General features: G+C 41.1%; 1 protein-coding gene across 1 annotated transcript; it reads right to left on the bottom strand.

Moving 5' to 3' along the window:
* On the bottom strand, window positions 1–27,954 carry Armc1 (armadillo repeat containing 1). The gene is made up of 7 exons (XM_050142114.1): window positions 27,656–27,954; window positions 19,670–19,887; window positions 12,178–12,269; window positions 7,709–7,898; window positions 3,025–3,141; window positions 2,864–2,938; window positions 1–2,204 (listed from the first exon to the last, which is right to left on the bottom strand). The coding sequence occupies exons 2-7, from the start codon at window positions 19,847–19,849 to the stop codon at window positions 2,013–2,015; spliced, it is 846 nt and encodes a 281-aa protein (XP_049998071.1). The 5' UTR covers window positions 19,850–19,887; window positions 27,656–27,954; the 3' UTR covers window positions 1–2,012.
* Between the last annotated feature and the right edge of the window lie 9 nt (window positions 27,955–27,963).

The following is a 27,963-nucleotide window of genomic DNA, read 5'->3' as shown; positions in this document are numbered from 1 at the left end:
TCAATTTTCATTGTTATTTTATTATTTTACAATATATTTCAAAAACTGCCATTATAGTTGCCTTGACTCTTCTGAGAGCCCTGGAATAAAGAAACACCTAGATACACACAAACGTCAGTTCAAAATATCAACTGTCCTGAACCATCACTACCAAATGGCTATAACTTTTAAATAAATGTGTGATAATGCAAAATAAAATGAAAAATGTGTTAAAATAGAAAGTAAACTTTGCTTTAATGGCTATAGAAAGGAGGTGGTTTTGTTGTTTTGTTTTCAACACATCCAATTCTGGCAGCAAGTAACAGTATGCGTTAGCCAGTGCCCTGAAAATTTCTGCTTTCTGCTTGTGCGTATCACTTGAATCAGAGACGAGACATGTAGAAAAATGCTCTAAATACCTTCAACACCCTCATTCCAGAAAGCCATGATGTTAATAAACTCAAAAGCTGTCATGGGCCATAGTATTTTATGATTATTTTTCCCTGGTAACACTGGCTGATTTCAACGAGAATGTGAGGAAGCCCTCCTGAGTCCAATCTCACTTCACATTCTTCAAGGAGCAAAACAGCAGCTCCACGTGGTGACGGCGATACGTTTCAGTTTCTTCCTGTGAGTTTCTAATGTTGACATGAAAACAGATTTAGCTTGATTTCTACAAAGAAAACATTAGCTGTCAAATATTTCAGGATCTTAAGAACACATCACATACATGTAATTCAGTCTACAAAAAAACCAAAAACATGTCTGTATTTACGTATCTTACCTTCGCTGAAATCTTTTTTTTTTTTTCCTGGCTAAACATGAAAAATAAGACTAAGTGACCAGTGCTGGCTTTCTTTCTCTATAAGCAACAATTTGGGTCTTGTTTCATTCAGTTTGGTGCAGTGTTTTCTTAAAAATCACAAAAAGGCAATAAAAAGAAACATCTCTGGGAGAGGCATGTGCTAGGTGTTTCTGTCTGAAGTCATTTGAGGCATCCAACTTTGTTTTCAAGTTGATCAGCTCTTTAAACTGTTACTTATTACTTTCTTGCTAGGATGTGGTGGCGTGCCTTTAATCTCAGCAAGGCTGGTCTAGTATACAGAGTGAGTTTCAAGACAGGGCTACACAGAGAAACCCTGTCTTGAAAAACCAGATTTAAAAAACAAAAACAAACAAACAAAAAACCCTATTTTCTCTAGCAGGACACAGTGGCATCACAGGGTAAGGCTGCCCACAAGATCACAGTGGACTGAATTCTCAAGAGCCACCATAACCTAAGTGAGCAAGAATCAACAGAGCCATGCATGGTCACATTCAAATTCTCCCAAAAGCACGTTGCTGCTGTTCATGCCCCCACTGCCTTAACTGGCTTATGGTAGCCTTGTTAAAATTATATCAAGTAAGATTGTACAGTTTTTGTAGAGTTTTTTTAAGGTACTGCTATATTCAAATTAATATAATTCCATTTGCAAAATGTCATTAATAATGTCCTTTCTATAAACATGGTTGGCAAAATAAAAAAGGCACAGAAGGGGGCTAACTAGGTATGTTTTCAACTTTCAGAGAAGGGTACCGAAGCATATGCCATGTATCATTCATGAAGAAAAGCTGCTAAAATATTCAGTAATTCATGCACAACTTGAGCTATGCGAAACTTCTCTTCAGCAAGCTCCTGAGGCTAGAGGAAAGGAGTTCTTCTAGTCACATGCTCCATGGAAAACAGAGTACAAAGCTGCACATACATTTGGTTTAACAGTGGACCCATGTTTTTCAAAAAATAGTGAGGCATTAAGCAAAGGAAAACAATACCAAAATACCTTCATAAACCATTCCACCTGCAGCCTCTGTCCTGTTTACCATTCGGTGAGGAAAACGTCCAATAAAATGTAAAATGCAGCATATGCAGTCATGTAATCTAGAGACTTCCCATGATAATCTATTGCGAATTGCACTTGACAGTTCACCACAACAATGGAAAGCTGGCCCCCTGGTGGTTTGCACAGTTCTTGAGCCCCAAACTGAAGTTGAAGTCACCAGTAAAATGATCTGGATAAAAAGTTTGCAGCTGTGCTCAACCAGCTGGCTCCACCATCAGGGTGTGAGCCGACCCGGGACACTGCCTTGTCCTGTTCCTTTGTGGGACTCTCGTCCTCTGGCAGGTAGTCAGGCAGCTCTGTGTTCTCTTCTACTTCCACAGGGGCATCTTGGAATGGGACCAGCATCTGACACAGAGAAGCATGAAGAGCCATTACTAACCTAACATAACATGACACCATCCATGCCCTAAGTCACGTCCTCATCTTAAGCGTCATCTTCATCCAGAGACTCTCAAAGGCTCTGTGTCTTCTAGTGTTTTCTTCTTGCAGGACAGTCTAAGAACTGAGCGTGCCCTGCACACAGGAGACGGCAGCTGCAATCTATCGGGGTTCTAGGGCAAAAGTAGTAACCTGTGTCTAGACAGGCACTCTGAACTCCCAGAGTGCCACAAAGCCGCTCGTCTGGAAACCAAAGCTCACAGCTTACACTCGGTCCCTCCTCCGCAACACAGATCTAGAGTACACCGTATTAACTTCTTCAGAGAATATGCTTTATTGTCTTGGATTCATAAAACTAGCTCAAGTTAGAAAGTACTGAAGAGCAATGTAAGGAACTGTCCTGTCCTTAACATATACAATCTGCATCACATCTCCACCGAGTTCAGAGATTCCGTTAGCACATTCTGAACTTCACAAAAGATCTCTCTATACTACTAAGACAGAAATCAAGATATACCACATCCTCATATTTATAACTATTCCTCTAGGAATGTTATAATCCACTAACCATAAAAAGGAATCAAGAGTCCCAGTCTGGTAGGAGTAAAATAAAATGCAAGCTTTACCTCTTCCCCACTTTCACTTTTCACAACTTGTTGGGCTTTCATGACCTTGGTTGATGCTATTGCTGACGCCAAAGCCTGGGATGAAAGGATAAAGGAACAATTCTGAATGAGGACTTGCTTGGGTGTAACTTCACACACATTCAGTTGTTGAAAGTACTGACCTCTGCCTTCAAATCTGAACGGATTCGCACCACACATCTTTGAACAGCCATTTGAAAAGTAAAGCTAATAACACCTTTAATTTTTAACAAAGCCTCTTCACACAGATTTCTTCGAGACTGAAAAAGTAAAAAGCAAACAGTTATTAAAACAAGTAAAGAAAATAAGTCAGCTTGAGCCATGCTGAACCACTCACTGGTGCCAATTCTGTCACTGTAAAAAGACCACAGAACCAATTACACAAACCTACATAACAAAGCCTGCTACACACGGGCTGTAAGGCATGGCCTGCTACACTAAGCTTCCACAACAGCTTATTCCACACTAGACATTGCAGGGAACTGAATATTGCGGTACTTGCTTGTCTACCTAAACATATCTAATCTTGCGGTGCCACAGTGGCATGTGGTCCACGGCTGACAGGAGCATGGAACATTGTTACATGTTATTGCAAGGACGAGGATTAGATAGAAAAGGAAGAAAGTTACAACACGACAGTAATTCTTGGCATATTTCAAACTTCAATCTTAATATGTAGTGCTAATAACTGTCACCCAATGCATAACAAAGTACTCAAGAACAGAAAAGTAGAGGCCATCAGCCATGTCTGTTACATTCTACTGAGACAGCCACATTTTTTTACTTACAGATCCTCTGACTTCAGTTTCATCTAAGGCAGAGTTGGCACAATTACGACAGAGACCATATGGTGTACTAAAACATTCACTCCCTAGCCCTCTATTCTAGTCTAAAAATCTCTAGGCATAAGTTAGAATTAAAAGTATTCTGTGTTTGAATCATTGTCCCTTATAAATATTATGTCCTCCTTATTCATGGCATGCGATATCAAGCATTATCGATATTCTCTTTTGGTTTTCCTTTTCCTCTGCTGGTACCCACATGGTCTCTGCTACTTTAAAGCAGGGTACTAATTATCCCGTTTCTAACTTCACCAAATCTTATTCTATTTGTTTCCTCTTATCCCCACAGTCCAGTACCTGTAATTGAGAAACTGCTTTCTGCTTCGACCCTCAGGAGACATTCTAATCACTTCAGCTATATTTTGACTTTTTGGTCTTACTGTATACTGGCCTATGCTTTTTTGTAAGTAGTTACTTTCAGTGTGTGGTGTATATGGAAGGAGAGAGTGTATAAGCATGTATGTATTTGTATATGTGCACCTAAACATGCATGGAGTATACAAGGGACGTAATAGGTATCCAGCTTTATCACTCTCTTATTCCTTTGTGACAAGACCTTTCACTTAACCTGGAGATAAGATGACAACCATCAGTTTCCAGTAATCCTCTGTCTCTAGCCCCACAGTGCTGGGGTTCAGGCATCTGTGCAATCATGCCTGGCTTTGTACATGGGTTCTGGAGATGTCAATGCAGATCCGCATGACTACACACTGAGGATTCTTACCCACTGAGCTATCGGGTCCTCAGGACTGCACACCGAGTACTCTTTCCTGCTGAACTAGCTCCCTAGTCCCTTTTGGATTTCTGTGTTAGCTTTAAAAAAGTAATGTATTCATAGTCAACAAAATGAACAAGACATACTAGAGATACTTTATGTATATTAAGGTATTCCATTTCATCAACTTTCATACAGCAGAAATTTTCTAGAAATTTTTTGGACTTTCGTAGCTGTTAACTTATTTGATCCTGTCACAGGTTAAGAAGGATGTAAAAGTGCCCTCCCCTAACACACACAGAGACAGATAGACAGACAGACAGACAGACAGACACAGACAGACACACACATACCCCTACTGAACCTTAAAAAAAAAAATAGAAAAAGCTTAGCTTTAAGGCCTTAAATAAACAGCAGAAAAGGTTGTGGCGATCCTTGGAAAGTCTGCCTGGCACAGGTGAAGAGGTGAGTGGAGAAATACCAGTTGAAGTGTCCACCCCTTAGGGGGAAGAAGGAAGGGGAGTGGAAAAAAATACATAACACAATAAAAACAATTAAAAAAGAGTAAAAGAAAAAAGTGTCTACCCCTGAATATGTAATATATAATTTCCCCTGAAATTATCTCAAACTCAAGTCGCATAGACTAAATTAGGATTAAACAATTAAAATACAGACAAAATATTATTTTTTAAAAAAAACAGTGAAGCTTAGATACTGGAAAGGTAACATCTCTGGTGAGCTCCCTATCACAGAAGGTTTTCAAGGTCCAGCACAGCATGCTGGAACTGATATTGATCTTGGCTGTTAACCTGACTGGACTGAGAAGTGCCTACAGATTAGGATCGCCACAACCTTTTCTAGTGCTTGATGGAGCACATTCTCTTTGGAGGAACACTTTGCTCAGCCTAGATAGAGGGAAGACCTTGGTCCTGCCTCACAGTGATATAGCAGACTTTACTGATTTCCCGTGGCCGGCTTACCCTCTCTGAGAGTGGATGGGGGGTGGGAGTGTAAGGAGAGGAAGGAGCGGGAGGAAGGGAGAGAGTGGGAACTGGGATTGATATGCAAAGACTGTTTTAAGAGTCTAAAAAGTTGGTTCTCAGTTGCAGCACACTGCACTCCTAAGGCAGAGGACTAGAGTTCAAGGTCAACCCAGGCTTGACCAGATCTCAAAACAAAGGAACAAAATTCAGAACCAGTGACCGTCACAGGGGGAAGAGTGCCTGTCACCAAGCCTGACGCCTCGAGTCTGCTTCTGAGGACCACATGGTGGAAGAAGAGAACCGCCTTCTGCAACTCGTCCACTGATCTCAACATGTGTGTCCCAAACAAGAAAAAATAAAACAAAATAAAAAAAGGAAGAAAAAAAGAACACTTGGTTCTTTGAAAAGATCGATGAAGTTAACAAACATTTACCTTCCAAGAAAAGCCAACTGCTAAAGTCAGGAATTAAGAGGAAAATATGACTGCCAACCTTACATTCAGAAAAAGTTAGTAAAAGCTAAGGCTAAGTCTCCTCTACCTGGTCTTGGGATGAAAGTGTTTCAGATCTGGGAGTCTTCCCCAGATTTTACAATTTTATGTAAACTACACTTGCTAAACACCTCAAATTCAAAAATTATGAATTCTTAGCGCTGGAGAGATGGCCCAGCAGTTTAGAGCAACTATTGTTCTTGCATAGGGCCCAGGCTCAATACTACTGGTAGACAGCTCAAAATCATTCATAGACTCCAGGGGATCCAGTGCCAGTCTCTAGTACACATAGATACATGCAGGCAAAAAAGCCATACACATGAAATAAAATCTAAAGTGGAATTTTAAAATTAAAAATTTTTCAAACTCCAGCCGGCGGTAGTGGCGCACGCCTTTAATCCCAGCACTCGGGAGGCAGAGGCAGGCGGATCTCTGTGAGTTCGAGGCCAGCCTGGTCTACAAGAGCTAGTTCCAGGACAGGAACCAAAAAGCTATGGAGAAATCCTGTCTCGAAAAATCATAAAAAAAAAAAAAAAAAAAACAAGTTTTAGATCTTAAAGCATTTCAAAATGTGCATTTTTGGATCAAGAACATAGCCTATACAAATCCTATGAATAACTGCATGAAACATATTATGACCTCAACAAAATGTGCACAATACAAAGACATAGACAGCCAAAACTTAATAAAAAAAGAAAAAGATGGTCAAAAAGCTGCCCACCAAGCAAAGCCCAAAGCAATGACTTCATTGATAATTTCAACAAAATGTATAAAAAGGGGGTTGGAGAGATGGTTCAGTGGGTCAGAGTGCATCTACTCTAGCAGAGGACTCACCGTCAATATAATCACCCATGTAATTCAGAGAATTAAGCAATAAAAGACCACTTAAAACTGGTCAAAGAACAAAGAGGAAATGAGCATTCCCTCAAATATAAATCTGAAATAACTTAAAATACATACACAATAACCCCCAATCCAACCACTAACAAACTGACTAAGACATTTCTAGAATGTTGCTCAACATTAGTTAGGAAAGTGTAAACCAAAACCATCGATGAACACTTTCAATCCACTAGGACAGCTGGGAAATGGCAAGTGCTGATGAGCACATGGAGAAACTGGTTGAAATATAGAACCGTGTAGTCACAGTACACAATCTGACAGTCCATTAAAAATTAAACGTATAATTACCATATGCCTGAGCAATACCACTAGGTAAATACCCAAGAGGATGTTAACATGTGCTTAAAAACAACAACAATAAATGTCTAAACATGCTCCTAGCAGGTTTCTAAGAGCCAAAGGTAGAAACAATTCATCTGTCTATCGGTTGATAAATAGATAAGCAAAGTACCACACATCCACGAGATGAAATACAAAGAAGGGGGTGTGCAGATACATGCTACAACACCAATGAGCCCTCAGAAGTCATGCTAACCATAGATCCTTTCAATGCCTACAGGACTTAGTGTTATCTATCTCATGTCTGACATTAGAAGCTATACCTCATATCTACATAACTCATGCACAGCTTTAATTAGACCTGTCTGCTTCCTGCATGTCTGCCGGTTCAGGTGTTTCACTGCATATTCTTTAGGCCTTCTATTAGGAACATGTACATTTAAAACTGCTATGTATGCTGATTAGCCCGTATCTTTAGCATAAGGTGTCCCTTTTGTCAAGAGGGTAAAATTCTAATATTCCAACTTTTTTTTAGAGAATGTTAGCAAGTGACTGTAAAGAAAGTAATGATACAACTTCTCTTGCCATCTTATGAAGCACATCTTTAAATCTTACCGTATCATCGAGACCATCTATCTGCAAAACTACTGTTTTGGCACGCTTGTTTGTAGTTCCCAGGAAAAACTGAGCTTTCCTTCGACGTGAATTCACTTCATTACAACTATCACCATCAGCCATACTGGAGGACTGAAGGATGTCATAGATTTCAGAGGCCAGAAGTTTTGTTTCTCCTGGCGTTGTAGTCCTTGAAAAGAAATGCACAGTCACTTTTGCTGATTCTGTAATTTTACTTCCCAACTTCGGTGAGTTTTGTTTACTTCATACTGCTATCTTATTCAATAAAAAAGCAACACCAGTGAGTCTCAGTATTGGGAGCGTAGTTCAGATGGCAGAGCTCTTGCCTAGCAGGCTTGGAGCCCTATATTCCCAGCAGCAAACAAACAAGGGGCAGTGACTCTGCTGTAACAACAGCACTCAAGAAGTGGGGACAAGAGGATCAGAAGCTCAAGGTCCTCCTTGACCACACAATCTTGAGATCAGTCTAATACAAGACTCTACTTTAAGGATGAAAAGGAAAAAATAAGGAAAGCATCAAGTCGGTATGATCTTCATGCAACTTTTCACACAGTCCAGGCTAACTTTCTCCACCTCACTGTGATGGTGTGAATGAAAATGGCCCCAACTGGCTCTCAGGGAGTAGCACAATTAGGTGTGGCCTTGTACGTGACTGGAAGCCACTTTGAGGTTTCAAGGGTTCAAGCCAGTCCCATTGTCACTCTCCCTTCCTTTAATCCCAACACTTGAGAGGCAGAGGCAGGTAGATCAGTGAGTTCTAGGACAGGCTCCAAAGCTACATAGAGAACCTCTGATTCAAAAAAACCATAAGAAAAAAAAAAGATGTAGAATTCTTAGCCATGATGATAATGGACTAACTGTCTAACTGTAAGCAGCCCCAGATTTCCTTTAGGAGCTGCTGTGGTCATGGTACCTCTTCACAGCAATAGAAACCCTAACCAAGACACTCATAATGAGTTACCATGCCTGGCTAGCCTGTAACAATCTCCTAACTTCATTTAAAACATGATTTATTGAGATTCAGAATATATCCTAGCACGGTACAAAAGTACATTTAATTCAAATCATTAAATAAGAAACCAAGTAAATATATCAGGTTACCAAATTTCTCTGCTGCCACAATTGTTGCTCAAACCATCTCTTTTCTATCGATTAAGGTAGCCTATTTTTAAAGCTGAACTGAAGAGGCAGAGAGCTGCAATGCAGATATTTTTTGATGTCTGAAAAAAAATCTAATGAGATGGAAACTGCTGGCAAGCATATTAGCAATGCCATCTAAAGAAATATTAACAGAGCCAGGAAGACAGCTTACCAGGGAAAGCCTGTGCCATGCCAGAGTGAGAAATGGAGTTTGGATCCCCAGCCCCCATGGAAATGCCAGGTAGCATGAGAGTCTGCCTGTAATTCTACCATAATAAGGTAGCAACGAACTAGGCTAACTACATTAACACAGCATTCAACTACAGATGCTTCTAATGCTTATTTTGGTGAATAGAAATGACTTTCTTCAAGCTTGAAAGGGGATTTAGGACAAAAAAAAAAATTAACACATAAGAAACTTGAAAGGGAATCTTCAAATATTGAGACCTACAGAAGCCAAATAAACTGCAATGTCTTATCGATCATTGTATCTCCACTACTAAAAAGGCTAAGGGACCAAATTAGAATGAATATGTAATAAATGTTTTATTATTAGTGGAGCAATTACCATACTATTCTAAAAATGTATACTTTATTTAAAGGAAAAAAAAGTCACTTTCAGAAACCATGTAGACACACCACTTGGATTCACCTCAAAAAAAGGCCTTTATGGCCTTTAATGACAAAGAAGCCAGGAAGATCTGGCTCACCAACACAGCAGATGCCTTTGGGCCCAATTCTCCTTCAAGCCTCTGAAGAGAATGGTTTCACCAGACGACAGCTGGACAGAGGCAAGCACGCAGTCTTACAACCCAATGAGGTGGTTTAACAGTTAAAGGCTTAAAGGTGCGTATTCAAGCTGTCCTCTAACCTCTACAGCCAGGCACACACCCATGCAAATAAATTTAAAAAGTAAAATTAACTAAATAAAGGACTGTTCTGCTACAGTCCCAGCTGCCAGCACAGCAGTTTTAGACCATCACAGACAAAGGGCAGGGATGCTCTTTCCAAGCAGCCCAGAAAGACGTCATTTCTGTTCAGGACAGGGCTGATCTAGATGGCATTCTGTCACGCTGTCTATCTGCTCCTTTCTTGTTGAAAGTGTACAGGAGCCTGGGGACTTTTTCTGCCCAGTCCTGTCCCAGCCTTCTTTATGTCTAAGACATTAATCCACATTTCTAACTTTATCTTAGATCACCATCCCTAATGACCTGCCAAGATAATGTCTTCAATTTCTCTCAGTAACTTCATAGTGGTCTCCATACTTTGCCCGTGTATATTTTCCACACACACACAAACACCTTACCACAAGGTTAAGAAATTACTTTATAGGTTAGGGGCATGCTACTTGAACACACTCTAAATTGTTAAAGTTCAAATGGAAAATGTGTTTTTTCAACATTTTGGGTTTTTTAAATATTTTATTATTTTTATGTGTATATATGGTTTGTCTGTATGCATGTCTATGCACTACATGCATACGGTACCCACAAAGGCCAAAAGAGGGGCTCAGATCCCCAAAACTGGCCTTCTGGATAGCTGTGAGTGACTGCGTGGGTGGTCCATGGGAAGAGCAGCCAGTGCCCTGAACCTCAAGCCATCCCTTGTTGTTTTAAGAAGCAGTCTCCAGAGTCCAAGCCGACTCTAGCTCCTGGCAGTCCTTCTGCCTCAGACTTTTGGGTGCTGAAATGTTGGCTCTCAACACTCCTTTTGTTTGTTTTGAGACAGGGTTTCTCTGTGTGAACCTGGCTGGGCCTCAAACTCATAGATTCACCTGCTTCTCTACCTCTGGAGTGCTGGAATTAAAGGTGTGTGCCACTACCTCCCAGCTTTAACACTACTTTTAAATCTAATTTTCCACATCTTCTTTGTACTACTACTTACTTTCAACTTCAATAACTATGCCTGTTTAAGGAATACACATGCCACTGATTTGTTGATATATGTAAAAATCTAAGTTTCCATAAACTTTCAGATTCCCAACAACCTCACCAAAAGAAACTCTGAATTTCCAAGACCATGATGAAGGGTCCTTTGAGTATCAAACAGATGGAAGTTGTAGGAACAGTGCTCCACGACATCACTACAGATGAAGTCACAGGAGCAGTGCTCCACAACATCACTACAGATGGAGTCACAGGGGCAGTGCTCCACGACATCACTACAGATGACGTCACAGGAGCAGTGTTCCACGACATCACTACAGATGACGTCACAGGGGCAGTGCTCCACGATATCACTACAGATGGAGTCACAAGGGCAGTGCTCCATGACATCACTACAGATTATTTACTATGATTAGCTGTGTCATTGCTCTGCTACCAAATCAATTCACTTACTTTATAAAGCTTCATTTAGTGTACAACTTTTTCGTTTTAAACAAAATTATAACCAATCACACACATACAAGGCTGGAATGTGGCTCAGCTGATAAAGTGCTTGACTGCATGGATGAAGCTCTGAGTTTTACCCCCTGCACCACAAAATCTAGGTATGGGGCACACACCTGCAATACCAGCACTCTAAGTAAAGGCAGGAAGATCAGTAGGTCAAGGTCATCCTTGATCAAAGAGTAAGTTTGAGGCCAGCCTAAGCTATGTGAAGAGTATCTCAAAAGTAAAATCAACACACGTAAACGGTATTCTTTTATTTTTAGGCAATGGCCTATGAGTAAGTGATACCCGAATTTTAAGTCTTTATAGTATAAAGCACCAGTTAATGGACTAGAAAACACAGTGAGAAGGAAATGTTTGACAGATACTAAGAGCCATGAATATTCAATTGTCTTGAAATTTGAACAAAAACCTCTGCTGCCCTGTTTCTGCCCCATAAGTTGCAAATATCTTAGGATTATCACTGTAATACAGGAGACAGAAGCGAATTATTAAATACTTATTAATATCCCAAAATAAAAGGATAGATGTCAACATTTTAAATAAAATATAAACATATTTATAAGGACTGTTAATAACCATGTTTATCAGTAAAAACAAAATTAACAGCCAAGCATAGTGGTATACACTTTTAAACCTAGCAAGGAGGCAGAGGCATACAGATCTCTGAATTCAAGGCCAGCCTGGTATAAAAAACAAATTCCAATACAGCCAGGGCAACACAGAAAACAAATATTCACTAGCAAAATATTTTTGGGTAAAAAACTTACAGAAGTCTATCTTTTGTTCATTAAAATTTCTAAATAATATTTGAAATTGAAAAAGAAAATAAAATTTCAATAAATATGAGTTATCCATCGGCTTACACAGACCATTTTTTCTTCTGCCCCAGAGAATACTGTCTGCCGTACTTACTTTTGTATGACGTTCTGTAAGCTTAACATCATCCCCAACTCTCCCTTCATCTTTTCTCTGTTCGCACGGCATTCAGCCAAGTACCGGAGCGCCTGCAGCAGAAACACAGTCAATTCACACACCCAGACTGCTTGAAACTACGGTCACTTACAATTCACTGGGAGAGGAAAAAGAAAATAAGTGTTTTTATCTTCAGCATCAATTGATTTTAAATTCTCCTTTAAATGTAACATTCAAAATAATCTCCTAGGAGCTGTGGTAACTGAATGTGTCTTATGAAATGAACATTCCTACCTTATCCACAAGGTCAAAATTAGGTTGTTTCACTTTTATTTATCATTTCATCTTTACAAGATCACAAGGAGCTATTTTCCATTTATTAATCTCAAAAAGTAATTCCAACAGCCATCATGTCCCTGGATGCTTTCTACACATTAATTAAAGTAAACTGCTGGGGGACAAAGCATACAATGAACTTTATATAATGAACTGACTCCTGTTTTACTGTACTACACCTTTCCAATGTGTTGTAAATCAGAAAAACAAATAAGCAAACAAACAAACAAACAAAACAGGCAAAGCGGTGTACTCCCACAAGTACACCAGGACGGAAGCTGGGGTAGAAGGATTTGCTCTGAGTCAGAGGCTAGCCATGACTGCATACTAAGTTTTAGGATAACCTGGGCTACAGAAGGAGACCATCTCAAAACACCAGAATAAATAAAATGAAAATTACAAGATGAACTAACAGTCACAGCTCTGTACTTAGGAGATAAGCTAACTTTTCCAGGTACTGTTCTCTTACAACAGGCACATTTTTCCACCGTTCCTTCACACGCGGCTTCTTTGGGGTTGTGCGGCTGTTGACCTTTACAGTGAACGCTGCTCTCGTCTACAGACTCCACCGTAACTCGGTCGTCTCAATCTACTTATCTTTCATGTTTCTACCGGGTCTTCTGCCTTTCAAGTAAAAGTGCTGAGTCTATTAAAAATGTGTCAGCTATTAAGGCCACAAACTCAAGCACCTCTTTCTCTTCCTGTGATTATAAAGCTGTGACTTCTGCTTCCCTTAATGAAGGTTTATCTGTGCAAACTGCCCTTCCCTGTACTTGTGTCCTTAGGAAAAAGGGACGAGGCAGGTCCTGGAGACCCTTTCCTCACTGCACAGATAGCAGCAGTCTAGACGTAGCACTCAGAAGAACTCAAATGGGCGTGGTGGTTTTTGAGTCTGTAAGGCAGACATCATACTGAGGAAGACACAGCAGTCATACTTGCAGAGAAGAGGCACACAGTAGTGTCCCAAACAGCAAGAATTCCAAAGATCTACAGAGGGGGCCAGAGAGTCTGTGTGTGAGTGGCAATCTGCACATGCAAAGCGTGAAAGGCCACATGGTAAGGGAATATCATTACCAGAAACGGAAGTCAAGATGAGGTGGGAAGAGTTTGGGATGACATCTGCCAGAGGAACAAAGACCTCACCTCCCATGAGGCATCAGGGTGAATGCCTAGATGTGTTTACCATGGCAACGGAGGTAGCACAGATTGCACACATTCTAACAAAGCCCAAAGCAATCTTGAAAAATCAAATTGGTCCCAAGTTACCTAAAAGCAACACTGAAAAAAGTTCAACAGCATTTATAGAAATATTTTCTTCTCTTTTTAAAGTTTCTGAGACAGGGTTTCTCTGTATAGCTCTGGGTGTTCTGGAACTCACTCTGTAGACCTGACTGGTCAAACTCAGAATCATCTGCCTCAGCTTCCTAAGTGCTAGATTAAAGGTTTACCACCATGCCTAACTTAAAACAATTTTCAAAAACCTGACACATTAAAAGGCTTTAATACCTGGCACAGGGAGAAAATCACCAGATCAGAAAAGGTAAATGTAACCTATATCCAGAATAGTTAGGCAAAAAGTAACCAAAAGACACAAATCAAAGTAAAATAGAGATTATGAATTAGAAAAACATCAAAAACAGCTATTATAGTATGTTTCATGTTTGAAGGTGAGGATGAAAAATTAAGACAAGAATTAGAGAAATGGAAGTCATTAAGCAGGCAGACAACCTCTACAGGTCAAAACGTGAAACGAAAACAGTTTAGATTACACAATAAGGAGCAGTGGACTCTAAAATACAGAAACTAGCCAAAATGAAGTGCAGAAAGGAAGAAAAGGGATTAAATACAGGGGCATAAAGGCTCAGTAGCAGTGTCAACAGGACAACACATGCTAACGTTATGTGGACCTGAAGAATGGGAAGAGGGAGACTTTCAGCAAAAATTAAAAATAAAAACCTATGAAAAAACAGTGGATGAAAATTTCCTAAACCTCAGAAGATTTAAACCCACGGACTCAAGAAATTCAACAAATTACAAGTAAAATAACAATAAAAAGAAAATATACCTTAAAATCTAAAATATATATATCAGGCATCTCCTGAAAAACAGTAATGAGTCCACAGAAGTCACAAAAGTCATTCAGGGTTCCAAGATGATTCAGCAAATAAGACAATTTGAGCCATGGAAGCCGGATGACCTGAGTTCAATCCCAACTTAAGTTTAATTCCTGTCCTGAGGTCAATTCCCAGAGTATACAGTAGGAGAAAATCCATTCTAGAAAACTGGTCTCTGACCTCCACAGGTGAGCAATGACACATGTGGATGCACACACAAATAAAAGTACAGACAAATAAAGTGTTCAAATAAGTATAACACTTTTCTTATTAGAAATCATATACGCTGGCAGCCTGATACAGTCAGTGGCTCACTCCTGTTTTACTCCTGTTTCCCCAGTATCCAGAGGCTGAGACAGGCAGGTTGACTGAGCTCCAAGCAAGCCTGATTTACATAGCAAGTTCCAAGCCAGCCCTGGACTACAAGAGTGAGACCTTATGGAAAAAAGAAAAAAAGGAGGGAAAGAAAACATATAATCCAGGAGACACACAGCAGCAATAATTTTTAAGTAGAGGAAGATAATAGCAAACACTGCAAATGTTAAAAAGAAAGAAGGAAGGAGGGAGGGGAGGGGAAGGGAAGGGAAGGGAAGGGGAAGGGGAAGGGGAAGGGGAAGGGGAAGGGGAAGGGAAGGGAAGGGAAGGGAAGGGAAAAGAAAAAGAAAAAGAATTCCTCGGGCAGACAGGAAAGAAAAGGAGGCTAGTACATGTTAGTCTATGTTTAGGAATGAAGACCACTGGAAACAGTGAAGACGAGAACAAATATAAAAGACATTTGAAACTGAACATGGATGCACATACCTTCAATTCTAACTCAGAGAAACAAACAAGGGGGGTTAACAGCTGAAGGTAACACCAAGTGTGGCGGCGCATGCCTTTAATCCCAGCACTCTGAAGACAGAGGAAGGCAGATCTCTTGTGAGTTTAAGGCCAACCTGGTCTACAGAGTAAAGTCCAGGCCAGCCAGGGTGATATGAGACCCTTTCTCAAAACAAAACCAGAATTGGAGACAAACCTACACTACAGGGCAACAGCACTCCAAAAAATTCTCCAAACTCTCAAGTGACAGCTGGTTGTGGTAGCACATGCCTGTAATTCCAGCATTTGAGAGGCAGAGGCAGGCAGGACTCTTGTGAGTTCAAAACCAGCCTTACACAATGAGTGCCAACAGCCACGGCTATCTAGTGAGACCCTGTCACAGACAAAACAAACTGAATTTTTAAAAATTCAATATATTTTAAAGCTGAGTGCTAGGAAGTTAGCCAGGTGCTTGCTTAGCATGTATGAAGTTCTGTTAATCCTGAGTATCACACACAAAGACTGAGAGCATACTGCTTAAAGCAATGTAGGTATATATACATAACAAAGATGGGAGAAAAGAAGGGGACATACATAAAGCATACGATAAAAGTGGACAAATAGGTCTAAAATGCATCTTATCAAACTGGAAGTGACCACTGAACTAAAATAAAGTTCTGAAATTACCTTCTGAAAGGGGAACTATTAAAATGCATACCGGCTTCTCATCCTTATTAGAACCGCAATGTACTGGCCTCTAGGTTTTCATTAGCTCGCACCTTCTACCTCCGCTCCCTCACTACTCAGACTGGCACCTATGATCTCACCACTTTAACCACTCTTGCCATGATCCTATTCTAACTTCCTTGCAGTCATTCTGTCCAACTTACCTGGCCGAGTACCAACCCTGGACAAATCCAGGGATTAGGCCCTCAGAGCCTATAGCAGGCCTGAAGTGGGAAGAAAAGTAGTTTAATAATCCAGTCATAGGATCATATCAATCCAATACTACTGCACTAGGCAGTTCTCAGCACCGCTGAGCAATTTTACCCTCCCCACAGTAAACAGCCTTTCCTAGTTTCTATACTTAGAAAATCCGCCTACAAAAAAATTACCTACTCGAGTCAGATGTGATAGTGCCATACCTGCAATCCCAAACTAAGGGAGATGAGACAGGACAGGTGATATATAGTAGGAGATTCTATTTCCAAAACAACAAAATAAAACACACAAAAAATACTGATGTGGTTTGAATCTGGAATATCCCCCATCAAAGGGTCATGTTTTGAAGAGTTGATCTGGTTTGAAGCACCATTTTGAAGACTGTGGATCCTTTAAGGAAGGTCTGGCGGGATCACTGCAGGGGGTGCGGGGCTTTTGAAGGTTATACCCATCCCTGGCTGCCATTCATTCAGTTGTTTGACTGTGCCGAAAGGAGTCTACCACACATTCTCACCACCACGAACTCATGAGCTGAGCTGCTCTTGCCAAGCCTTCCCCAGCATGAACTAAGTCCCCTTGCAAACACCAGTCAAAGGACACCTCTCCCTCTTCTGCCGTTTATGCAGTTATTCTGTCTAGGCAACATCTCCCGGCACACAGGCTGACCTTTAACTCCTCATCCTCCTGCCTCCAGCCTGTCTTTTGAACTAATAGAAATACTGGGGTACACACAGAAAGTATGTGTGGTGACTCCCATGTACCCATCATCCAGCTTCAATAAGCGACAATCTGGTCCATAATCCTAACTGAACAGTAGAGAACATCTCATCTGTAGATATTTCACTACATCTCTAAGAAATTAGTTTGGTGTTTTTATTTGTTGTTCTGGTTTTGAAACAGGATATCACCATGTATATCTGGCCAACTTGGACCTCACTATGTAGACCATGACAGACTTGTACTCAAGAGATCCACCTGCCTCTGCCTCCCAAGTGCTAGGATTAAAGGTGGTGACACCATGCTCAGGAAGAAATTAGTTTTAGATTATCTTAATACTATTATAAAATTCTACACAAATGACCTTTTTAAAAAAGTAATGACCTTTTCTTCAAGTCTTAACACATTTTCACTTTCTAGCTAATAACACTTCGACAGCAAGGCATTTTTTGTTTTGCTCTGACAGAGTCTCACTATATAGTGCTAACTGATCTGGAACTCACTACTGTAGATCATGCTGGTCTCAAACTCACAGAGATAAGCCTGCCTCTGCCTTTCGGGTACCAGGAATAGTGTGTGTCACCACACCTGATGGCATTAACCATCATACATGAAGCATGACATTTTTAATTTAATTTTTATATTAGTTATTTTGTATGCATGCCCCTGCACCACAGCACAATGTCTGGAAGTCACAAAACACGAGTTACACAAGTTGGTTCTCTCTTCACAACATGTGGGTTCCAGGCATCAATTCAGGTCATCAGGCTTGGTGGCAAACACTTTTACCTGCCAACAAGCCTTCTCATTGGTCAAATGCCTTTAAATTTTTTTAAATTGTTTTATTTTACTTATACAGGTATTTTGCTTCTCTGTATGCCTATGTACCACAAACTAAGGTTCCCTGCAGAGCAGTCTGAGCTCCTAACCGCCGAGTCATCTCAGCAGCCTTCACAGTGACATTTAGTGTCGTCTACTGAATACTGCACATTCACTTCCAGTCACTCAGAAGGTGCGGATGATGAAAGTGTTCAAATCAGGATAGAAGTCAGGTCTACAGATAACGTCTGACTGACACGTCCCTTAAAACGTGTGACAGTCACTTCCATCGCTACTCTCTCCTCCGCTCCAGCTGCCTTTCTGTTCTAAACTAAGTGCTACTGAAGGGCCCAGATTTTACCTGTCACACAGAAATTCTTCCATTCTGGATCTGTCTGATGGTCTTGTTGCTCTTTAACATATATCTCTACCCTCCACATTTCTCATAAACCCTTTTGAATCATTAGCTTTGATCCTGTTTATTTTCTTTCCTTTCTGTCCTCCTTACCATACATTAAAATAAGTGTTATGTCCATCAACTAGTGGATGGATAAACAAAATGGCGTTTGAGATATTACCCAGACATGGAAAGAAACAAAGCCCTGAAACATGTGGAGGTATATCTGTTCAACATAATATAAATGAGGCCAAAGTCACGAACGTTACCTATTATATAGCTGTATCTACAGGAAAACTCCATAGGCAATTTTGCAGAGTAGCAAATACAGAATCCAGTGCTGCCTACACAAGGGAGGAAGAAGAGGTGACCAGTACAGCACTCTCTGAGGTGATAAAAAGGTCCGAAAGTAATCCCAACACCTGAGAGGCTGACTCAACAGGGTCTCAAGACCCAGGTAGGTCTTAGAAACATTAACAAGACTATGCCTCAAAACAATTTAACAAAATTAAAACATTCTAAAATTGACTAAAGAGATGGCTGTACCACTCTGTGAATAAAAGTCACTCAACTGTACACTTTAAATGCAAGAACTTTATGAAGGTATAGGAATTACATCTTTAAAAGCTGTTATGAACCAGATGGGGTTCTATACATCTGTAATCCCAGTACTTGGGAAGATAGGCCTGGATAAGTGAGTTCTAGGTTAGCCTGGGATACAAAGTGAAATCCTGTCTCCATCTCCCTCTTCACAAAAAAAAGCTGTTATGAAATTAAAAATAAAAAATAGTATCTTTTGGGTGATGGATGTAGTTTAGTATGGCATGTACTTAGCATTCATGACACCCTGATTTCAATTCCTTGTACTAAAAAGTACATTTCTAACTCCAGTTCTCTCAAGTGATGGGCTAGGGGACAGGACTTGATTAACATGCATCAAACCCTGGGTTGGAGGCCCAGGTATACACACAAATGTGGGAAGGCAGTAATGATCTGGGTGTGGTGGTATATGTCTACAGTCAAAAGATGACCTGAGTCCAAGAGCTGGAGAACAGCCTGGTCAACACAGCAATATCCCATGTCAAAAAGAAAACACAAATAATAGATCATCATGTTAATTAAAAATACCAAGTACCAGAACATTTTATTTACATGTTACATAGTTACCATTTACATTAAAGAACCAAATCAACATGTGGCTATTTATGTTAAGAACTACACGTCATAATTTCCATATTTTTATATGCCGAAATAAAGACTGCATGATCTAACAATGTCCTTTAATCTTTTACCATGTTATCAAAGGTGTTTGAAAATTCTTACTCGCAAAATTAAAGCACCGAGACTGAAAATAATAAAAGCAACTTACAAGCAAAGCTGAGTGAACAACAGGGGGGTTGGGATGGTCCATAAATAAAATAAGGCCAGGCAGACATCCCTGATCCTGGACGATGGCTCTTCTATTTAGTGGATCTGCCGCTAAATCCCGTAGCTGGTTAACTACCGACAGAGCATCAGGCTCTTCATTCATAGTAGAAGATGAATTCATCTTCTATGACATGCACATGAATAAAATCTTCTTAAATTCTGTAAAAAAGAAAAAGCACGGTTGACAAAATTAGTTCTAGTCTGCCAAGGTGACTAGGATCCCATCTACTTAGACTTGTACTTGCTGAGGTGGGGTCTCACACAGTCCAGACTGGCCTCAGACTACCTATGTTGCTGAGGCTGTCCTTATACTCCTCATCCTCCTGCCTCTACTTCTCAAAAGCTAGGGTTACAAGCATGCGCCAACTATGCCCAGCTATGGTGCTTTTAAAGTAACTGCATTATAATATCTTTAGAAGGAAGCAGATGAATCTAAATCACACACAAAAATAAGAACTGGCAATTCCAGAGTTTGTGAAAAATAAAATGAACATAAGCTGAAGGAAGAAATCAAGTTATTTATATATGCAAAAGAACATATGTCATCCTCAATATTCCAATAAATCTCATTTTAGCAATACATATTTTAACACTATGGTTCCAATAAACAAGGTCTTTATGTACAAGCTTGTAACCTTTGCTCTCCTTTTCAAACTGTAACACTGCCAGGACTTTTCCTTTCCTGAAACATTTCTAGGCTAAAACAAGTGCCTCAAGGGAAGTGGTGAGCTGACAGCTTGGGTTTTCATTGCTCATCTATGGGGAGGGGTTGGGAGACACAGCAAACTATCTACAAAAGACAAAATCTCCAAGGGAAAAGGGAGCACCAAAGGACGTCCTTGCCAGACACGGCAGCACACCTATGGTCCACGCAACCTCGTAGACTACAGCAGAAAGATACCGAGTTCAGGATCACCGGGGTGACTTACTAAGACTCTGTCAAAACAAAAATTTTACTCAAGCAACTAGCTAAATGGTAGAACACTGCCTAGTATACATTACTTAGTTCCTGAGTTCAATCCCAAGATCAGGGAAGAAAAGGAAAAAGGGCTTCTCTGCAAGAAACCAAGAGCCCATTTTGTATGACCTGTCTGTGCCTCAACCAAGAAGACTGGAGGACCATCATGCAGCTGGATCCATCTCTGTATCTGCCACCTCCTGATGTCTAACAGAAACACATCGAGAAGAGGGGACAGAATATGAAGTGCAACAGTCAGACAAGTTAAATGTCTGCTCCAAGTCGCCAAGTCTTTCAGTACAGACTGGGGGGGAGATCTTACTTATTAGTATTGTGTTTCTCAGCAGTCTTTCTACTTTCCAAACCCTCCTTCCAAACTCAGCATATTTTTTTCTCCATATAAGTAATGAGCATATCTGGGTTTGGTAGGTCACACCTATAATCTCAACACACGGCTTCAGGAAGGCGGGAGGATCATGAGTTCATGAGTTCAAGGCATGGTTACAGGCAAGTCTCTGCCTTAAAAAACAGAGCATTTGTGTAAACCTAATGTACAGGTCATGTAAAAGACAAAGAAACAAACATTAAGAAACAAGTTTTGCCTGGGCGGTGGTAGCGCACGCCTTTAATCCCAGCACTTGGGAGAGAGGCAGGCGGATTTCTGTGAGTTCGAGGCCAGCCTGGCCTACAGAGAGAGTTCCAGGAGATGTTCCAAAGTTACAGAGAAACCCTGTCTCGAAAGAAAAAAAGAAAGGAAGGAAGGAAGGAAGGAAGGAAGGAAGGAAGGAAGGAAGGAAGGAAGGAAGGAAGGAAGGATTTTAAAATCTATACCATCAATCAATAATAGTTTGCATTACATTTCTTATTCTGAAGAACATACAAACATGTTAACGTGCATAAATGGATAAAGTCTTAAAAGTTCAGAAAAGTTTACTGAAGTTATTTTGTGGGAAAAGGCAACAAAGTAGCACATACAGACATGTACAGAGATAGAGTAAAGCAGAGGTACTAGTGGAGGACGGGAGAGTAAGTGTGTCCCAGCCAGGAGCTCATGCCTGTGGCCCCAGGCCTCTAGAGGCTGAGGCAAACTCAGCTGTACTGACTACAGCACGACCCTAATTCAAAAGTCCTTCCTAACACTGGTATGTGGATAGAACACTGACTTGAGTTCTATCCGCCTGCTGCAAAAGATACACCTCCAGGTGCTTCATGCATTCGAGAGGTCGGTCTCCCAGTCATAGCAGACCGAGGTTTGGTCCCGTAGATGACTGGAGAGATGGCCCAGCAGATGAGTGCTCCCTGCTGTTCAAGAGAACAGAATGAGTTCCCAGCACCTACACCAGGAGGTTCACAACAGCAAGGAACCTCAGCTCCAGGGCACCCAGTGCCTCTCCTGTCCTCAAAAGGCACCCCTACACATGTGGCATACACTCACATACATACAGGCACACACACACACACACATTAATAAAATCTTTTTTAAAAAGCTATAATGTCATGGAAACCCTGTGCACTCTGTGTCAATGTGCACAACTATAAAATGAGGCTGACAACACAAACTATAAAACATCATACCGTATAAATAAAATGACAATGCATACAAAGAGCTTTGTCTATGCCTTCCTCATTCTACATGTTCAATAAAAGGTAGTTTTCAGTAAAAACTGACAAAAACTGGTAAGATTACTCAATAAAAAGTGTTAGAGTAACTACTTAGCAATGTTATTAAAACCAGTAATGGTCTTTAACTCACACTATATTTGAAAAGAAAAAATATATATATAATATATATATATATATAAAATACATTAATGATTTTAATCTCCAAGCAAATACAAAGAACTCAAGGAAAAGACTTTATAACAATAAAACCTTTATCAAGTAATTATCTTAGAATCCAAATATTATGGTTATTTTTGCCACTCTAAAAGTCAGGATAAAAGGCGGCACTGGATCGAGCACATGATAAACTACCAGGTTTAGGACTGGTGGTTTCTCAGTCATTCCATCAGCAGCCCTGCTTATAAATACCAGCTTACCCAAGGGTTTGTACTGTCAGTGGCACAGGCTCAAGCAACTTGCAGGAAGAACCAAATACTCAACCATGCATGGTGGTCCATGCCTGCAAACCTGCACTTGAGAGAGTTGAGAGGCAGGGAAAAGCGGTTCAAAGTCATCCTCAAGATATATAATATAGCAAGTGAGGTCAGCCTTTGCCACCTGAGATACTGTATTGGAAAAACAGAAACAAAACCACACATCAGTTAGACTTGCTACCAAACTTGACAACTAAGTCCTACCTCTGGGACCCAGACAGTAGAACAAAGAACCTACTCCCACATCTTGCCCTCTGATTTCCACCCTTGGCACACTGTGACATATGTGCCAATACATACCTAAACCTGCATACAGTAAATAAATGCATGTTAACACACACACAACAAAAACAAAACCAAACACTACTTTGGCTTTTTTTCACAGAACCCAGGCCGTCCTTGAGACTACAGAGTTCCAGAAATTTTGGTCTGGTTTGGTTTGGTTTGGTTTGGTTTTTGGAGCCAGGGTTTCTCTGTGTAACAGCCATCGCTGTCCTGGAACTAGCTCTTGTAGCCTCGAACTCAGAGATCCACCCGCCTCTCCCTCCGGAGCACTGGGATTTAGAGTTCTGTTTTTATCTGTCACCCTTGGATAACTATTCAATGGAGATTATTCCTTAAATGTTGTACATAATCTTCCTGATCCTTTGGAATGTCCTGAAGTCAAAATATCCTAAAAGTCCCACCTTCAAACCCTAGTGAGAAAGGCTCAAACTAAAGTCTGTCTAGGAAGAGTCAGGAATATCAGGCAGTGACAAACTCAACCGCAATGAGCAGAGCTGTGGTCAAGGGCATGGCAACTACAACTTTAAATGAGGCAAGAAAAAGCAGCTGGAGCTCGGATTTGCCCTCCAAATTACAGGTTTGATGTAAAACTTCAGGGCAGTTATTCAGTGCCAAAAGTTCACCTTATTTTAATATCTTGACGACATCAGATTACAGACACCCCTTTCCAACTATGTCGTCTGAATCTTTTAAAATAATCAATATTTCTGTAGACTGCTGAGTTCACAAAAGCAATTTTTATTTTATTTTAATTTTGAGATATCTCATTGACCAGCCCAAAGCAGGCACCCTCTTGCTAAAGCCCTCAGTGCTGAGATGGCAAGAATACACCACCATGCCTGTCAAAACAATGATGTCATAAGAGTTACACTGGGCTGAAGAAGGTGGAAACAAGCTTGAGGATAAAAGGGTACTTGTCTAGCATTTGCAAGGTAGTGCCACATATACATACAAAGAAGGGAAAACAGGAAGGGGAGGAGGAAGGGAAGGAGGAAAAACACATTCTCTCTGCTTCTGAAGTACTAGGGTTATGCTGCCTGGCTTAAACGTTAGAACTGGGGGATGAAGATGGCTAAGCAGTTAAGAGCACATACTGCTCTTGCAGAGGACCCGAGTTCAGCTCCAAACATTCATGACTGGTAGCTCACAGCCACCTGTAACTTCAGTTCCAGGGTATTCTGTCCTCCATGGGCACTTGCACTTATGTCCACATACCCACACTCATAGAAATAAAAACAAATCTTTTATTAAGTTAGAGTTTTAAACACAATCTTTTTACTGAATATACTCAGTATGTTTTTTTTTGTTACCTATCAAGTAAACTTAAATCGTATAATGAAGATATTTGCCTTCACAAGCTGGAAAAATGGTTGTAAGTGATTATTGAGGGATTCACTCCACAATTCCTCCATTTAGAATTTAGTTGACCTCAAAATAAACAGAGGAAGGGAATGAATGAGAGCAACATATAATGACATATGAAGATGCCATTATGAAATCCATTACTTCACATGCTAATGTAAGACAGTTTTTTAAATTCATTGGGGGCACACTAAAAATAACTTTAGGGCCGATGATGGTTCAGTTTATAGTGTCTGCTGTGCAAGCATGAAAACTGCGTTTGCATTCCCATCACCAAATGTAGAAGCAGGGTAACGTAGTGCATGTATGTAATCCTAGCTGCAGAAGTGGAGACAGGTGGATACCTGGAGGTTCGGTGACAGACCTATCGCAAAGAGTAAAGTAGAGGAAGACTTACAAGACACCTGATATTGATCTTTGGCATCCACATATGTGCACAGACACGTGCACGCATCCTTATGCACGCACCCACTTGAGAACACACACATACACACACACACACACACACACACACACACACACACACACACACACACTTGGGGAGATGACTCAGTGGATAAAGGGATGAATGAGCAAGCCCAAGAACCTCCATTTGAATCTCAAGCACCAATGTAAAACAAGACAAACAAACAAACAAAACCCATGCACAGTGGCATATGGCTGGTCATTCCAGGGCTGGGGCTGCAGAGAGCCCTGGAACTCACACATCAGCCAAATCAATGAGCCTCCGGGTTCAGCAAAAGACCCTGCTTCCAAAACTAAGGTAGTAAGAGATGGAGGAAGATACTCAAAGTTAACCTCCACAGGCTTTCCACACACACAATATACAAGCACACATACCCAAACAAGTACAACAGCACCCACAAAGAGAATTTAAAATAACTGAAATCCTGATCGGAGCAAGTTTATAGTAGATAATGAACCACAATGAAGATTGAAACAAACAAAATCCTTCCCTTACTTTCTACAGTAAATACCACACTAGGTCAAATGCAAATATGTTTGCTCATTTGTTTGCTGGTTGTATTTTCATCCGAAGCATTAATGTCAAGCACAAACCTGGACAATTTCCTGCTGGGCAGTGGATGAGCATGCCTTTAACCCCAGCACTCAGCAGGCAGAAGCAGGTGCATCTCTGTGAGTTCGAGGCCAGCCTGGTCTACAGAGCGAGTTCCAGGACAGTCAAGGCTACATTGAGAAACCCTGTCTCAAAAAAAAAAAAAATAAAATAAAATAAAATAAATAAATAAATAAATAAAAATTTAAAAAAAGATTCCTTGGGTGTATCCAAAACGTCAGTAGATAGTTTTGAAGGCAAGACCTAAGCTCAAGCACGTCAAATGATTTCTGGTGCAGAGAGTAGCTTGAAACTATACTGGTACATATATGCAAATGCCTCGGAACAAAGTACTGAAGTAGGGTTGGAGAGACGCTCAGCAATTAGAACACAGGCTGACCTTCCAGAAGTCCAGGTTCAATTCCCAGCACCTAGACAGCAGCTTATAACTGCAAATCCAGTTCTAGGGTATCCAATGCCCTCTTCTGGCACCAGGCATGCACATTGTGCACAGACATGCATGCAGGCAAAGCAATCACTGAAAATAATTTTTTTTTAATTCTTAAGAGAACACTGAAAACTAAAACTCTCCAAGACACTAATTATTGAGCAGTGGGATACTGTGGATCTGGCTGTTTGTTTCAGCTTTATTATTAAATTACCAAAATGAATAAGCTGGAAAAAACCCTTCCTTCCAAAGAAAGTTACTGGAAGGTCTTCATGGCAAATGAAGAAAAGCGGAGAAAATAGGGGTGTGCCTTACACAGGACAGCTCCGGCAACTGTGTGTGAATAAACGGAAGGTTTTCAACCGTCAGCAGTAAATTATCATGTCTGTAGTCTTAGTTTGCTCTTTTACCTTTAAAGTCAACACCTGATGTCTTACAAGACGATTTGGAAACACCGTAACTAATGATGTCTATTTTAAGATTTGGAGCTAAGTTAAAACTGTGGGAGGCATATTTCATTTTTTGAAAAAGAAAAGCCAGTCTTGCAAAATGACAAAACTGTGAAAAAATTGTGTCCTTGTCTTTCTGTATCTCAGTCTCAGAAGGCATATAATGTATGCCTTTACCTTTTCTTCTCCTTACTTAGCCCTGGTTGGCCTATATAAATGAGACTCGCCTAGAACTAACAATGATCTGTTTGCCACTACCTCCCAAACACCAGGATTAAAGACATACACCACCACTACCCAGCCTTATTTTCTCTTCCTTGGTTCTATCTGGACAAACACTGTCCTCAAACTTTAATGCGCACTGCAATCACCTGAGGAATCTTGTTAAAACTGGTCTACAAGAGCTAGTTCCAGGACAGGAACCAAAAGCTACGGAGAAACCCTGTCTCGAAAATAAAAAAAATAAATAAATAAAAAAATAAAAAAAAGCAAGTTCAAGCGCAGTGAGTGCAATGGGGTCTGGGAATCTGAGATGTCCAACAAGCTGTCAGATGAGGGCTATGCCGCTGACAGGCAGGCAGTCTTAGGAACACGGGGCATGTGAGACATCTGTACTTGGGCAGATGTCGGTCGGATAAGTTCTTCTCTTCCTTCAGCCAAGAAATCACCACTTAATTCATAGACGTATTTAGCTCTCACGTGCTAACAGCTGCGGCGGGTACAGACCTAGCCTACGTCCTTAAGGAGTTAAGTGAGGTTGAAAAGCCAACACCGCCACCAAACACTGAGATCCGATCTGGCTTCTCCTTGCGATTAACTAACTGTAACTCTCTGGGAATTGAGTTACCTCTTCCAAGCCTCAGTTTCTTCACATAACAGTCTTGAGCGAGTTTCAGGGTGACAGGAAATAAGAACACAAGACAGGAAAAAGTTCGAGCAAGCAAGCACTGAACAACTGACCCAAGCGGGGCCTTCGAAAGGAGCCGCTAACTGCGCGAATGCCCACCACCTGTAGACACGGGTGTCTCTTGAATGAAGGCCTGCGCGCTAAGACTGGCGGGTGGACGGGATTTACAGAAAGCACGCCGACAAGACGAAGCAAAAGCAAAGAGGCAGACGATACCCGCTACCCGTAAGGCAGGCTGGCTGGTCAAAGTCGGAGGCGGGGAGGAGAGCGAGAGTCCCGCGGGATGCTGGCAGGAGGCGAGCGCACCGGCGGGCCCGCGGTGCGGCGGCCGCCTCCCGGCCCCAGCCTGCCCCCGGCTCACGTACCCTGCAGAGCTCCGGGCGTCCGGAGCCAGTCGCAGCATCAGAGCCGCACCCGCGACGGCGCACGACCGGCGGCGCGGCAAGCCCTAGCCGGGGCCTGACTCAAAGAACCACAGGCTTGTGCCGCCGGCGGAGGAGGGTCAGCAGGCTCCGCGGTGACCCTGTCACCTCTGCTGGCTTTGTCGTCCCATTGGCTGAGAGTGCGTCCAACGTGAAGAGGGATATCCAATCAGCGAAGCGATATTTTCAAGCCCACTCTCTCATTGGTTAACTAGCCACGACCAATGATATCTCAGAACACTGAATTGGAC

The sequence above is a fragment of the Alexandromys fortis genome, unplaced genomic scaffold (genome assembly GCF_014885135.2).
Source record: "Alexandromys fortis isolate MF-2015 unplaced genomic scaffold, M_Fortis_MF-2015_v1.1 scaffold_41, whole genome shotgun sequence".
NCBI lineage: Eukaryota > Metazoa > Chordata > Mammalia > Rodentia > Cricetidae > Alexandromys > Alexandromys fortis.
Note: the sequence above shows the minus strand (reverse complement) of the source record. Positions and strands in the feature narration are given on the sequence as shown.

Coding starts and splice junctions, on each gene's coding strand:
- Armc1 (XM_050142114.1), bottom strand. CDS start 19,849: ATGAATTCATCTTCTACTATGAATGAAGAGCCTGATGCTCTGTCGGTA. Junction 12,270..19,669: donor TTGTTCACTCAGCTTTGCTT/GTAAGTTGCTTT, acceptor TTTCTGCTGCAG/GCGCTCCGGTACTTGGCTGA. Junction 7,899..12,177: donor TTACAGAACGTCATACAAAA/GTAAGTACGGCA, acceptor TTTCTTTTCAAG/GACTACAACGCCAGGAGAAA.